General features: G+C 46.8%; 1 protein-coding gene across 3 annotated transcripts in view; it reads left to right on the forward strand.

The window, feature by feature from the left end:
- The window catches only part of GLB1L (galactosidase beta 1 like), an 86,578-nt gene that overhangs the window by 35,507 nt on the left and 37,477 nt on the right, over positions 1 to 13,594 (forward strand). For all 3 annotated transcript variants that reach the window (XM_038741151.1, XM_038741080.1, XM_038741005.1), the window contains exons 5-6: positions 7,127 to 7,221; positions 13,111 to 13,285. In XM_038741151.1, coding sequence (XP_038597079.1) covers positions 7,127 to 7,221; positions 13,111 to 13,285 — 270 coding nt within the window. The remainder of the gene's footprint in view (positions 1 to 7,126; positions 7,222 to 13,110; positions 13,286 to 13,594) is intronic.

Here is a 13,594-nt window from a genome sequence, read left to right on the forward strand (position 1 = left end):
ACTGTGCGCAGAGCACTGGACTAAGCGCTCGGGAAGTCCAAGTTGGCAACATATAGAGACGGTCCCTACCCAACAGCGGGCTCACAGTCTAGAAGCACTGTTCTAAAATGCTGGGGGAGACACAAGGTGATCAGGTTGTCCCACGGGGGGCTCACAGTCTTCATCCCCATTTTCCAGATGAGGTCACTGAGGCCCAGAGAAGTGAAGTGACTTGCCCATAGTCACACAGCTGACAAGTGGCAGGACCGGGATTCATTCATTCATTCAATCGTATTTATTGAGCGCTTACTGTGTGCAGAGCACTGGACTAAGCTCTTGGGAGGTCCAAATTGGCAACATATAGAGACGGTCCCTACCCAACAGCGGGCTCACAGTCTAGAAGCGCTGTTCTAAGTGATGGGGGAGATACAAGGTGATGAGGTTTTCCCACGGGGGGCTCACAATCTTCATCCCCATTTTCTAGATGAGGTCACTGAGGCCCAGAGAAGTGAGGTGACTGGCCCAAAGTCACCCAGCTGACAAGTGGCGGGGCTGGGATTCATTCATTCATTCATTCAATCGTATTTATTGAGTGTTTACTATGTGCAGAGCACTGTACTAAGCGCTTGGGAAGTACAAGTTGGCAACATATAGAGACGGTCCCTACCCAACAGCGGGCTCACAGTCTAGAAGCGCTGTTCTAAGTGATGGGGGAGATACAAGGTGATCAGGTTGTCCCACGGGGGGCTCCCAGTCTTCATCCCCATTTTCCAGATGAGGTCACTGAGGCCCAGAGAAGTGAGGTGACTTGCCCATAGTCACACAGCTGACAAGTGGCGGGGCCGGGATTCATTCATTCATTCAATCGTATTTATTGAGCGCTTAGTGTGTGCAGAGCACTGGACTAAGCGCTCGGGAAGTCCAAGTTGGCAACATATAGAGACGCTCCCTACCCAACAGTGGGCTCACAGGCTAGAAGCACTGTTCTAAGCGCTGGGGGAGATACAAGGTGATCAGGTTGTCCCACGGGGGGCTCCCAGTCTTCATCCCCATTTTCCAGATGAGATCACTGAGGCCCAGAGAAGTGAAGTGACTTGCCCAAAGTCACCCAGCTGACAAGTGGCGGGGCCGGGATTCATTCATCCATTCATTCAATCGTATTTATTGAGCGCTTCCTGTGCGCAGAGCACTGGACTAAGCGCTCGGGAAGTCCAAGTTGGCAACATATAGAGACGGTCCCTACCCGACAGCGGGCTCACAGGCTAGAAAGGGTCACAGTCATGGGATTTGAACCCACGACCTCCGGCTCCCAAGCCCGGGCTCTTTCCACTGAGCCACGCTGCTTCTCAGTTCATAGTCACAGTTCACAGTCTAGAGCTATTGTGAATGTAGAGCCGTCCATCTGGTCGCCCCCTCCTTCCTCAGCTCCCTTCTGTCCTTCTCCATCGCAGCCCACACCCTCCGCTCCTCGGCCGCTAATCTCCTCCCCGTTAGGCCTCGCTCTCGCCCGTCCCGCCATCGACCCCCGGCCCCCGTCCTCCCCCGGGCCCGGAATGCCCCCAATCCCTCCGCACATCCTCCAAACTAGCCCTCTTCCTCCCTTCAAAGCCCTACTTTGAAGCAGCGTGGCTCAGTGGAAAGAGCCCGGGCTTTGGAGTCAGAGGTCATGGGTTCGAATCCCGGCTCCACCACAAGTCTGCTGTGTGACCTTGGGCAAGTCACTTAACTTCTCTGAGCCTCAGTTACCTCATCTGTAAAAATGGGGATTAAGACTGTGAGCCCCACATGGGACAACTTGATCACACTGTATCCCCCCAGCGCTTAGAACAGTGCTCTGCACATAGTAAGCGCTTAACAAATGCCATCATTATTATTATTATTATTATTATTACTGAGCGCTCACCTCCTCCAGGAGGCCTTCCCACACTCAGCCCCCCTTTCCTCTTCTCCCACTCCCTTCTGTGTCACCTTGACTTTCTCCCTTTCTTCATCCCCCCACCACTTAGGCCCAACTCCCTCGTTTCCATCTTTCTATTCACGTCTGCCTCCCCCTCTTGACTGTAAGCTCACTGTAGGCAGGGAATGTGCCTCTTTATGGCTGTTCCGTCCTCTCCCAACTGCTTAGTACACTGCTCTGATGATGATGATGGTATTTGTTAAGCGCTTACTATGCGCCAAGCACCGTTCTAAGCGCTGGGGGAGATATAAGGCTACCAGGTTGTCCCCCGTGGGGCACATGGTCTTCACCCCCATTTTATTATTAATAATAATAATGATAATGATATTGATAATGGAAGCGGCGTGGCTCAGTGGAAAGAGCCCAGGCTTTGGAGTCCGAGGTCGTGGGTTCAAATCCCAGCTCCGCCAATTGTCAGCTGGGTGACTTTGGGCAAGTCACTTCACTTCTCTGGGCCTCAGTGACCTCATCTGGAAAATGGGGATGAAGACTGTGAGGCCCCCGTGGCACCACCTGATCACCTTGTAACCTCCCCGGTGCTTAGAACAGTGCTTGGCACAGAGTAAGCGCTTAATAAATGCCATCATCATCATCATCATCACCCCAGAGCTGAGAACAGTGATTGGCACATAGTAAGCGCTTAATAAATGCCATCATCATCATCATCACTACCCCCAGAGCTGAGAACAATGCTTGGCACAGAGTAAGCGCTTAATAAATGCCATCATCATCATCATCAATCAATCAATCAATCAATCGTATTTCTTGAGTGCTTACTGTGTGCAGAGCACTGTACTAAGCGCTTGGGAAGTCCAAGTTGGCAACATCTAGAGACGGTCCCGACCCAACAGCGGGCTCACAGTCTAGAAGGGGGAGACAGAGAACAAAACCAAACATATTAACAAAATAAAATAAATAGAATAGATATGCACAAGTAAAATAAGCTGAGAACAGTGCTTGGCACATAGTAAGCGCTTAATAAATGCCATCATCATCATCATCATCATTACCCCCAGAGCTGAGAACAGTGCTTGGCACATAGTACGTGCTTAATAAATGTCATCATCATCATCATCATCATTACCCCGGAGCTGAGAACAGTGCTTGGCACATAGAAAGCGCTTAATAAATGCCATCATCATCAATCAATCAATCGAATTTATTGAGCGCTTACTTTGTGCAGAGCACTGTACTAAGCGCTTGGGAAGTCCAAGTTGGCAACATCTAGAGACGGTCCCTACCCCACAGTGGGCTCACAGCCTAGAAGGGGGAGACGGAGAACAAAACCAAACATATTAACAAAATAAAATAAATAGAAATCTAACAGTCAAGCGTATTTACTGAGTGCTTATTGTGTGCAGAGCCCTGTACTAAGCACTCGGGAGAGGACATTCCAGATGGACATCTCCATCTGGATGTCCGCCCGCCACCTAAAGCTCAACATGTCGAAGACTGAGCTCCTTGTCTTCCCTCCCAAACCTTGTCCTCTCCCTAACTTTCCCATCTCTGTTGACGGCACTACCATCCTTCCCGTCTCACAAGCCCGCAACCTCGGTGTCATCCTCGACTCCGCTCTCTCATTCACCCCTCACATCCAAGCCGTCACCAAAACCTGCCGGTCTCAGCTCCGCAACATTGCCAAGATCCGCCCTTTCCTCTCCATCCAAACTGCTACCCTGCTCATTCAAGCTCTCATCCTATCCCGTCTGGACTACTGCACTAGCCTTCTCTCTGATCTCCCATCCTCGTGTCTCTCTCCACTTCAATCCATACTTCATGCTGCTGCCCGGATTATCTTTGTCCAGAAACGCTCTGGACATATTACTCCCCTCCTCAAAAACCTCCAATGGCTACCGATCAATCTGCGCATCAAGCAGAAACTCCTCACCCTGGGCTTCAAGGCTCTCCATCACCTCGCCCCCTCCTACCTCACCTCCCTTCTCTCCTTCTACTGCCCAGCCCGCACCCTCCGCTCCTCCACCACTAATCTCCTCACTGTACCTCGCTCTCGCCTGTCCCGCCATCGACCCCCGGCCCACGTCATCCCCCGGGCCTGGAATGCCCTCCCTCTGCCCATCCGCCAAGCTAGCTCTCTTCCTCCCTTCAAGGCCCTGCTGAGAGCTCACCTCCTCCAGGAGGCCTTCCCAGACTGAGCCCCTTCTTTCCTCTCCCCTCGTCCCCCTCTCCATCCCCCCCGTCTTACCTCCTTCCCTTCCCCACAGCACCTGTATATATGTATATATGGTTGTACATATTTATTACTCTATTTATTTATTTATTTATTTATTTTACTTGTACATTTCTATCCTACTTATTTTATTTTGTTGGTATGTTTGGTTCTGTTCTCTGTCTCCCCCTTTTAGACTGTGAGCCCACTGTTGGGTAGGGACTGTCTCTATGTGATGCCAATTTGTACTTCCCAAGCGCTTAGTACAGTGCTCTGCACATAGTAAGCGCTCAATAAATACGATTGATTGATTGATTGATTGACATTCCAACAATACAACAGTCAATCAGTGGTATTTATTAAGCGCTTACTGTGTGCAGAGCACCGTACTAACATCATCATCATCATTACCCCGGAGCTGAGAATAGGGCTTGGCACATAGTAAGCGCTTAATAAATGCCATCATCATCATCATCATTACCCCAGAGCTGAGAACAGTGCTTGGCACATAGTAAACGCTTCATAAATGCCATCATCATCATCATCATCATTACCGCAGAGCTGAGAACAGTGCTTGGCACATAGTAAGCGCTTCATAAATGCCATCATCATCATCATCATCATTACCGCAGAGCTGAGAACAGTGCATGGCACATAGTAAGTGCTTAATAAATGCTATCATCATCATCATCATCATCATTACCGCAGAGCTGAGAACAGTGCATGGCACATAGTAAGCGCTTAATAAATGCTATCATCATCATCATCATCATCATTACCCCAGAGCTGAGAACAGTGCTTGGCACTTAGTAAGCGCTTAATAAATGCCATCATCATCATCATCATCATCATTACCCCAGAGCTGAGAACAGTGCTTGGCACATAGTAAGCGCTTAATAGATGCCATCACCATCATCATCATTACCCCCAGAGCTGAGAACAGTGCTTGGCACATAGTAAGCGCTTAATAAATGCCATCATCATCATCACCCCAGAGCTGAAAACAGTGCTTGGCACGTAGTAAGCGCTTAATAAACGCCATCATCATCATCATTACCCCCGAGCTGAGAACAGTGCTTGGCACATAGTAAGCGCTTCATAAATGCCATCATCATCATCATCATTACCCCCAGAGCTGAGAACAGTGCTGGGCACATAGTAAGCGCTTAATAAATGCCATCATCATCATCGTCATTACCCCAGAGCTGAGAACAGTGCTTGGCACATATTAAGCGCTTAATAAACGCCATCATCATCATCATCATCATTACCCCAGAGCTGAGAAAAGTGCTTGGCACATAGTAAGTGCTTAATAAATGCCATCATCATCATCATCATTACCCCCAGAGCTGAGAACAGTGCTGGGCACATAGTAAGCGCTTAATAAATGCCATCATCATCATCATCATCATTACCCCAGAGCGCAGAACAGTGCTTGGCACGTAGTAAGCACTTAATGAATGCCATCACCATCATCATCATCATTACCCCAGAGCGGAGAACAGTGCTTGGCACATAGTAAGCTCTTAATAAATGCCATCACCATCATCATCAGTACCCCCAAAGCTGAGAATGGTGCTTGGCACCTAGTAAGCGCTTAATAAATGCCATCATCATCATCATCATCATTACCTCAGAGCTGAGAACAGTGCTTGGCACAGAGTAAGCGCTTAATAAATGCCATCATCATCATCATCATCATCATTACCCCAGAGCTGAGAATGGTGCTTGGCACATAGTAAGCACTTAATAAATGCCATCACCATCATCATCATCATTACCCCGGAGCCGAGAACAGTGCTTGGCACCTAGTAAGCGCTTCATAAATGCCATCATCATCATCATCATCATTACCCCAGAGCTGAGAACAGTGCTCGGCACACAGTAAGCACTTAATAAATGCCATCATCATCATCATCATAATTATTACCCCAGAGCTGAGAACAGTGCTTGGCACATAGTAAGCGCTTCATAAATGCCATCATCATCATCATCATCATCATCATCATTACCCCAGAGCTGAGAACAGTGCTTGGCATGCAGTAAGCGCTTAATAAATGCCATCATCATCATCATCATCATTGCCCCAGAGCTGAGAACAGTGCTTGGCACGTAGTAAGCGCTTAATAAATGCCATCACCATCATCATCATCATTACCCCCAGAGCTGAGAACAATGCTTGGGCCATAGTAAGCGCTTAATAAATGCCATCATCATCATCATCATCATTACCCCAGAGCTGAGAACGGTGCTTGGCACCTAGTAAGCGCTTAATAAATGCCATCACCATCATCATCATTACCCCCAGAGCGGAGGACAGTGCTTGGCACAGAGTAAGTGCTTAATAAATGCCATCATCATCATCATCATCATTACCCCAGAGCTGAGAACGGTGCTTGGCACATAGGAAGCGCTTAATAAATGCCATCATCATCATCATTACCCCCAGAGCTGAGAACGGTGCTTGGCACATAGTAAGCGCTTAATAAATTCCATCATCATCATCATCATCATTACCCCAGAGCTGAGAATAGTGCTTGGCACAGAGTAAGCGCTTAATAAATGCCATCATCATCATCATCATCATCATCATCACCCCAGAGCTGAGAACAGAAAGCGCTTAATAAATGCCATCATCATCATCATCATTACCCCAGAGCTGAGAACAGTGCTTGGCACTTAGTAAGCGCTTAATAAATGCCATCATCATCATCATCATCACCCCAGAGCTGAGAACAGTGCTGGGCACTTAGTAAGCGCTTAATAAATGCCATCATCATCATCATCATCATTACCCCAGAGCTGAGAACAGTGCTGGGCACTTAGTAAGCGCTTAATAAATGCCATCATCATCATCATCATCATTACCCCCATAGCAGAGAACAGTGCTTGGCACAAAGTAAGCGCTTCACAAATACCATTATTATTACTGTCATTATTATTATTATTTATTAATTAATCCCCTCACCCCCAGATTATTATTATTATTATTATTTATTAATGAATCCCCTCACCCCCGGCAGATTTCCTGGATGCTGTGGACACCTGGTTTCACGTCCTGCTGCCGAAAGTACTGTCGCACCTGTACCACAACGGAGGCAACATCATCAGTGTGCAGGTGGCGGGGGGGTGATGGGGAAGCCGGGAATGGGCTGGACGCCCCCACCCCCCACCCCATTGTCCTTCCCAAGCGCTTAGTCCAGTGCTCTGCACACAGTAAGCGCTCAATAAATACGATTGAATGAATGAATGAATGAATCAGAGACCAGAGCTGGGGGGTGGGGGAGAGGAGGAGGAGGAGGACTGGACTAAGCGCCGCTTGGGAGAGGACGATCTAACAGTATAACAGGCAGTCAGTTGTATTTGTTGAGCGCTTACTGTGCGCGGAGCATTGTGCTGAGCCCTTGGGAGAGGAAAATCTAACGATATAACAGTCAGTTGTACTTACTGAGCGCTTACTGTGTGCAGAGCACTGTACTAAGCGCTTGGGAGAGGACGATCTAATAGTATAACAAGCAGTCAGTTGTATTTGTTGAGCGCTTACTGTGTGCGGAGCACTGTACTAAGCCCTTGGGAGAGGAAAATCTCACAATATACCAGTCAGTCGTACTTACTGAGCGCTTACTGTGTGCAGAGCCCTGTACTAAGTGCTTGGGAGAGGACAATCTAACAGTATAACAGGCAGTCAATTGTATTTGTTGAGCGCTTACTTGTGTGCGGAGCATTGTGCTAAGTCCTTGAGAGAGGAAAATCTAACAATATAACAGTCAATCGTACTTACTGAGCGCTTACAGTGTGCAGAGCCCTGTACTAAGCGCTTGGGAGAGGAAAATCTAACAATACAACAGTTAATCGTACTTACTGAGCACTTACTGTGTGCAGAGCCCTGTACTAAGCCCTTGGGAGAGGAAAATCTCACAATATACCAGTCAGTCGTACTTACTGAGCGCTTACTTTGTGCAGAGCACTGTACTAAGCGCTTGGGAGAGGACAATCTAACAGTATAACAAGCAGTTGTATTTGTTGAGCGCTTACTGTGTGCGGAGCATTGTGCTAAGCCCTTGGGAGAGGAAAATCTCACAATATACCAGTCAGTCGTACTTATTGAGTGCTTACTGTGTGCAGAGCACTGTACTAAGCGCTTGGGAGAGGACAATCTAACAGTATAACAGGCAGTCAATCGTACTTACTGAGCACTTACTGTGTGCAGAGCCCTGTACTAAGCCCTTGGGAGAGGAAAATCTAACAATATACCAGTCAATTGTACTTACTGAGCGCTTACTGTGTGCAGAGCCCTGTACTAAGCGCTTGGGAGAGGACAATCTAATAGTATAACAGGCAGTCAATTGTATTTGTTGAGCGCTTACTGTGTGCGGAGCATTGTGCTAAGCCCTTGGGAGAGGAAAATCTAACAATGTAACAGTCAATCGTACTTACGGAGCACTTACTGTGTGCAGAGCCCTGTACTAAGCGCTTAGGAGAGGAAAATCTAACAATATAACAATCGTACTTACTGAGCACTTACTGTGTGCAGAGCCCTGTACTAAGCGCTTGGGAGAGGAATATCTAACTATATAACAGTCAATCGTACTTACTGAGCGCTTACTGTGTGCAGAGCCCTGTACTAAGTGCTTGGGAGAGGACAATCTAACAATATAACAGTCAATCGTACTTACTGAGCGCTTACTGTGTGCAGAGCCCTGTACTAAGTGCTTGGGAGAGGACAGTCTAACAGTATAACAGGCAGTCAATTGTATTTGTTGAGCGCTTACTGTGTGCGCAGCATTGTACTAAGCCCTTGGGAGAGGAAAATCTAACAATATAACAGTCAATCGTACTTACTGAGCGCTTACTGTGTGCACAGCCCTGTACTAAGCGTTTGGGAGGGGACAATAAATACGATTGAATGAATGAATGAATGAACTTGGACTTCCTGAGCGGTTAGTCCAGTGCTCTGCACACAGTAAGCGCTCAATCAGTACCATTGAATGAATATACGTTTGTACGTATTTATTACTCTTTGCCAACTTGGACTTCCCAAGCGCTTAGTCCAGTGCTCTGCACACAGTAAGCGCTCAATCCGTACCATTGAATGAATATACGTTTGTACGTATTTATTACTCTTTGCCAACTTGGACTTCCCAAGCGCTTAGTCCAGCGCTCTGCACACAGTAAGCGCTCAATAAATACGATTGAGTGAATGAATGAATGAACTTGGACTTCCCAAGTGCTTAGTCCAGCGCTCTGCACACAGTAAGCGCTCAATCAGTACCATTAAATGAATATATGTGTGTACGTATTTATTACACTTTGCCAACTTGGACTTCCCAAGCGCTTAGTCCAGCGCTCTGCACGCAGTAAGCGCTCAATCAATACCATTGAATGAATATATGTGTGTACATATTTATTATTCTTTGCCAACTTGGACTTCCCAAGCGCTCAGTCCAGCGCTGTGCACACAGTAAGTGCTCAAGCAGTACGATTGAATGAATGAATGAACTTGGACTTCCCAAGCGCTTAGTCCAGTGCTCTGCACGCAGTAAGCGCTCAATCAATACCATTGAATGAATATATGTGTGTACGTATTTATTATTCTTTGCCAACTTGGACTTCCCAAGCGCTTAGTCCAGTGCTCTGCACGCAGTAAGCGCTCAATCAATACCATTGAATGAATATATGTTTGTATGTATTTATTACTCTTTTGACAACTTGGACTTCCCAAGCGCTCAGTCCAGCCCTCTGCACACAGTAAGCGCTCAATCAATACGATTGAATGAATGAATGAATGAACTTGGACTTCCCAAGCGCTTAGTCCAGCGCTCTGCACACAGTAAGCGCTCAATCCAGACGATTGAATGAATGAATGAATGAACTTGGACTTCCCAAGCGCTTAGTCCAGCGCTCTGCACACAGTAAGCGCTCAATAAATACGATTGAGTGAATGAAGTGGGGGAGAGTAACTGTGCACCCATCACCGGTATGTATTGGGCGCTTAGTCCAGTGCTCTGCACGCAGTAAGCGCTCAATCAATACCATTGAATGAATGTACATTTGTACGTATTTATTACTCTTTGCCAACTTGGACTTCCCAAGCGCTTAGTCCAGTGCCCTGCACGCAGTAAGCGCTCAATCAATACCATTGAATGAATGTACGTGTGTACGTATTTATTACTCTTTGCCAACTTGGACTTCCCAAGTGCTCAGTCCAGAGCTCTGCACACAGTAAGCGCTCAATCAATACGATTGAATGAATGAATGAATGAACTTGGACATCCCAAGCGCTTAGTCCAGCGCTCTGTACACAGTAAGCGCTCAATAAATACGATTGAATGAATGAATGAATGAATGAAGTTGGACTTCCCAAGCGCTTAGTCCAGCGCTCTGCACGCAGTAAGCGTTCAATCAATATGATTGAATGAATGAATGAATGAACTTGGACTTCCCAAGCGCTTAGTCCAGTGCTCTGCACGCAGTAAGCACTCAATCAATACCATTGAATGAATATATGTGTGTACGTATTTATTATTCTTTGCCAACTTGGACTTCCCAAGTGCTTAGTCCAGCGCTCTGCACGCAGTAAGCGTTCAATCAATGTGATTGAATGAATGAATGAATGAACTTGGACTTCCCAAGCGCTTAGTCCAGTGCTCTGCACGCAGTAAGCGCTCAATCAATACCATTGAATGAATATACGTTTGTACGTATTTGTTACTCTATTTTATTTGTCCATATTTATTCTATTTATTTCGTTAATATGTTTGGTTTTGTTGTCTGTCTCCCCCTTCTAGCCTGTGAGCCCGCTGTTGGGTAGGGACCGTCTCTAGATGTTGCCAACTTGGACTTCCCAAACGCTTAGTCCAGTGCTCTGCACACAGTAAGCGCTCAATCCATACCACTGAATGAATATACATTTGTATGTATTTCTTACTCTTTGCCAACTTAGAATTCCCAAGTGCTTAGTCCAGCGCTCTGCACGCAGTAAGCGCTCAATAAATACGATTGAATGAATGAATGAATGAACTTGGATTTCCCAAGCGCTTAGTCCAGTGCTCTGCACACAGTAAGCGCTCAATCAATACCACTGAATGAATATACATTTGTACGTATGTATTACTCTTTGCCAACTTGGACTTCCCGAGCGCTTAGTCCAGCGCTCTGCACACAGTAAGCGCTCAATAAATACAATTGAATGAATGAATGAATGAACTTGGACTTCCCAAGAGCTTAGTCCAGTGCTCAATCAATACGATTGAATGAATGAATGAATGAACTTGGACTTCCCAAGCGCTTAGTCCAACACTCTGCACACAGTAAGTGCTCAATCAGTACTATTGAATGAATATATATTTGTACGTATTTATTACTCTTTGCCAACTTGGACTTCCCAAGCGCTCAGTCCAGTGCTCTGCACACAGTAAGCGCTCAGTCAATACCATTGAATGAATGTACGTTTGTACGTATTTATTACTCTTTGCCAACTTGGACTTCCCAAGCGCTTAGTCCAGTGCTCTGCACACAGAAAGCGCTCAATCAATACCATTGAATGAATATACGTTTGTACGTATTTCTTACTCTTTGCCAACTTGGACTTCCCAAGCAAGAGCTCAATAAATACAATTGAATGAATGACTGAACTTGGACTTCCCAAGCGCTTAGTCCAGTGCTCTGCACACAGTAAGCGCTCAATCAATACCATTGAATGAATATACATTTGTACGTATTTATTACTCTTTGCCAACTTGGACTTCCCAAGCGCTTAGTCCAGCGCTCTGCACGCAGTAAGCGCTCAATCAATGCCATTGAATGAATATATGTTTGTACGTATTTGTTACTCTATTTTATTTGTACATATTTATTCTATTTATTTCGTTAATATGTTTGGTTTTGTTCTCTGTCTCCCCCTTCTAGCCTGTGAGCCCGCTGTTGGGTAGGGACCATCTCTAGATGTTGCCAACTTGGACTTCCCAAGCGCTTAGTCCAGTGCTCTGCACACAGTAAGCGCTCAATCCGTACCACTGAATGAATATACGTTTGTACGCATTTCTTACTCTTTGCCAACTTGGACTTCCCAAGCGCTTAGTCCAGCGCTCTGCACGCAGTAAGCGCTCAATCAATACGATTGAATGAATGAATGAATGAACTTGGACTTCCCAAGCGCTTAGTCCAGCGCTCTGCACGCAGTAAGCACTCAATCAATACCATTGAATGAATATATGTGTGTACGTATTTATTATTCTTTGCCAACTTGGACTTCCCAAGCGCTCAGTCCAGTGCTCTGCACGCAGCAAGCGCTCAATCAATACGATTGAATGAATGAATGAATGAACTTGGACTTCCCAAGCGCTTAGTCCAGCGCTCTGCACGCAGTAAGCGCTCAATCAATACGATTGAATGAATGAATGAATGAACTTGGACTTCCCAAGCGCTTAGTCCAGCGCTCTGCACACAGTCAGCGCTCAATCCATTCCATTGAATGAATATACATTTGTACGTATTTATTACTCTTTGCCAACTTGGACTTCCCAAGCGCTCAGTCCAGTGCTCTGCACGCAGTACGTGCTCAATAAATACTATTGAATGAATGAATGAATGAACTTGGACTTCCCAAGCGCTCAGTCCAGCGTTCTGCACACAGTAAGCGCTCAACCAGTACCATTGAATGAATGTACGTTTGTACGTATTTTATTACTCTTTGCCAACTTGGACTTCCCAAGCGCTCAGTCCAGCGCTCTGCACGCAGCAAGCACTCAATCATCATCATCATCATCATCAATCGTATTTATTGAGCGCTTACTGCGTGCAGAGCACTGGACTAAGCGCTTGGGAAGTCCAAATTGGCAACATCTAGAGACAGTCCCTACCCCACAGTGGGCTCACAGTCTAAAAGGGGGAGAATCAATACCACTGAGTGAATGAAGTGGGGGAGAGTAACTGGGCACCCATCGCTGGTATGTATTGGGCGCTCACTGTGTGCGGGGCCCTGTTGTAAGCGCTCCCGTCGCCGTAGGTGGAGAACGAATACGGCAGCTACTGGGCCTGTGACTTCTCGTACATGCGTCACCTGTCGGGGCTGTTCCGGGCTGTACTGGGCGAACGCGTCCTGCTCTTCACCACGGACGGAGCCTCGGGCCTGCGCTGCGGCACCCTCCAAGGACTCTTCACCACCGTGGACTTCGGCCCAGGTCTGCCCCCCGCACGCCCCCCATTACAGTGGGGGGCACGCCCCTCCATCCATCCGTCCATCATCATCATCATCAATCGTATTTATTGAGCGCTCACTGCGTGCAGAGCACTGGACTGAGCGCTTGGGAAGGACAAGTTGGCGGCTTTGGAGTCAGATCCCGGCTCTGCCAATTCATTCGTTCATTCATTCAATCGTACTTATTGAGCGCTTACTGCGTGCAGAGCACTGGACTGAGCGCTTGGGAAGTCCAAGCTGGCAACATATGCATTTATTTATTCATTCATTCAATCGTATTTATTGAGCACTT

The sequence above is a fragment of the Tachyglossus aculeatus genome, chromosome 1, assembly GCF_015852505.1.
Source record: "Tachyglossus aculeatus isolate mTacAcu1 chromosome 1, mTacAcu1.pri, whole genome shotgun sequence".
In the NCBI taxonomy this organism is placed as follows: Eukaryota; Metazoa; Chordata; class Mammalia; order Monotremata; family Tachyglossidae; genus Tachyglossus; species Tachyglossus aculeatus.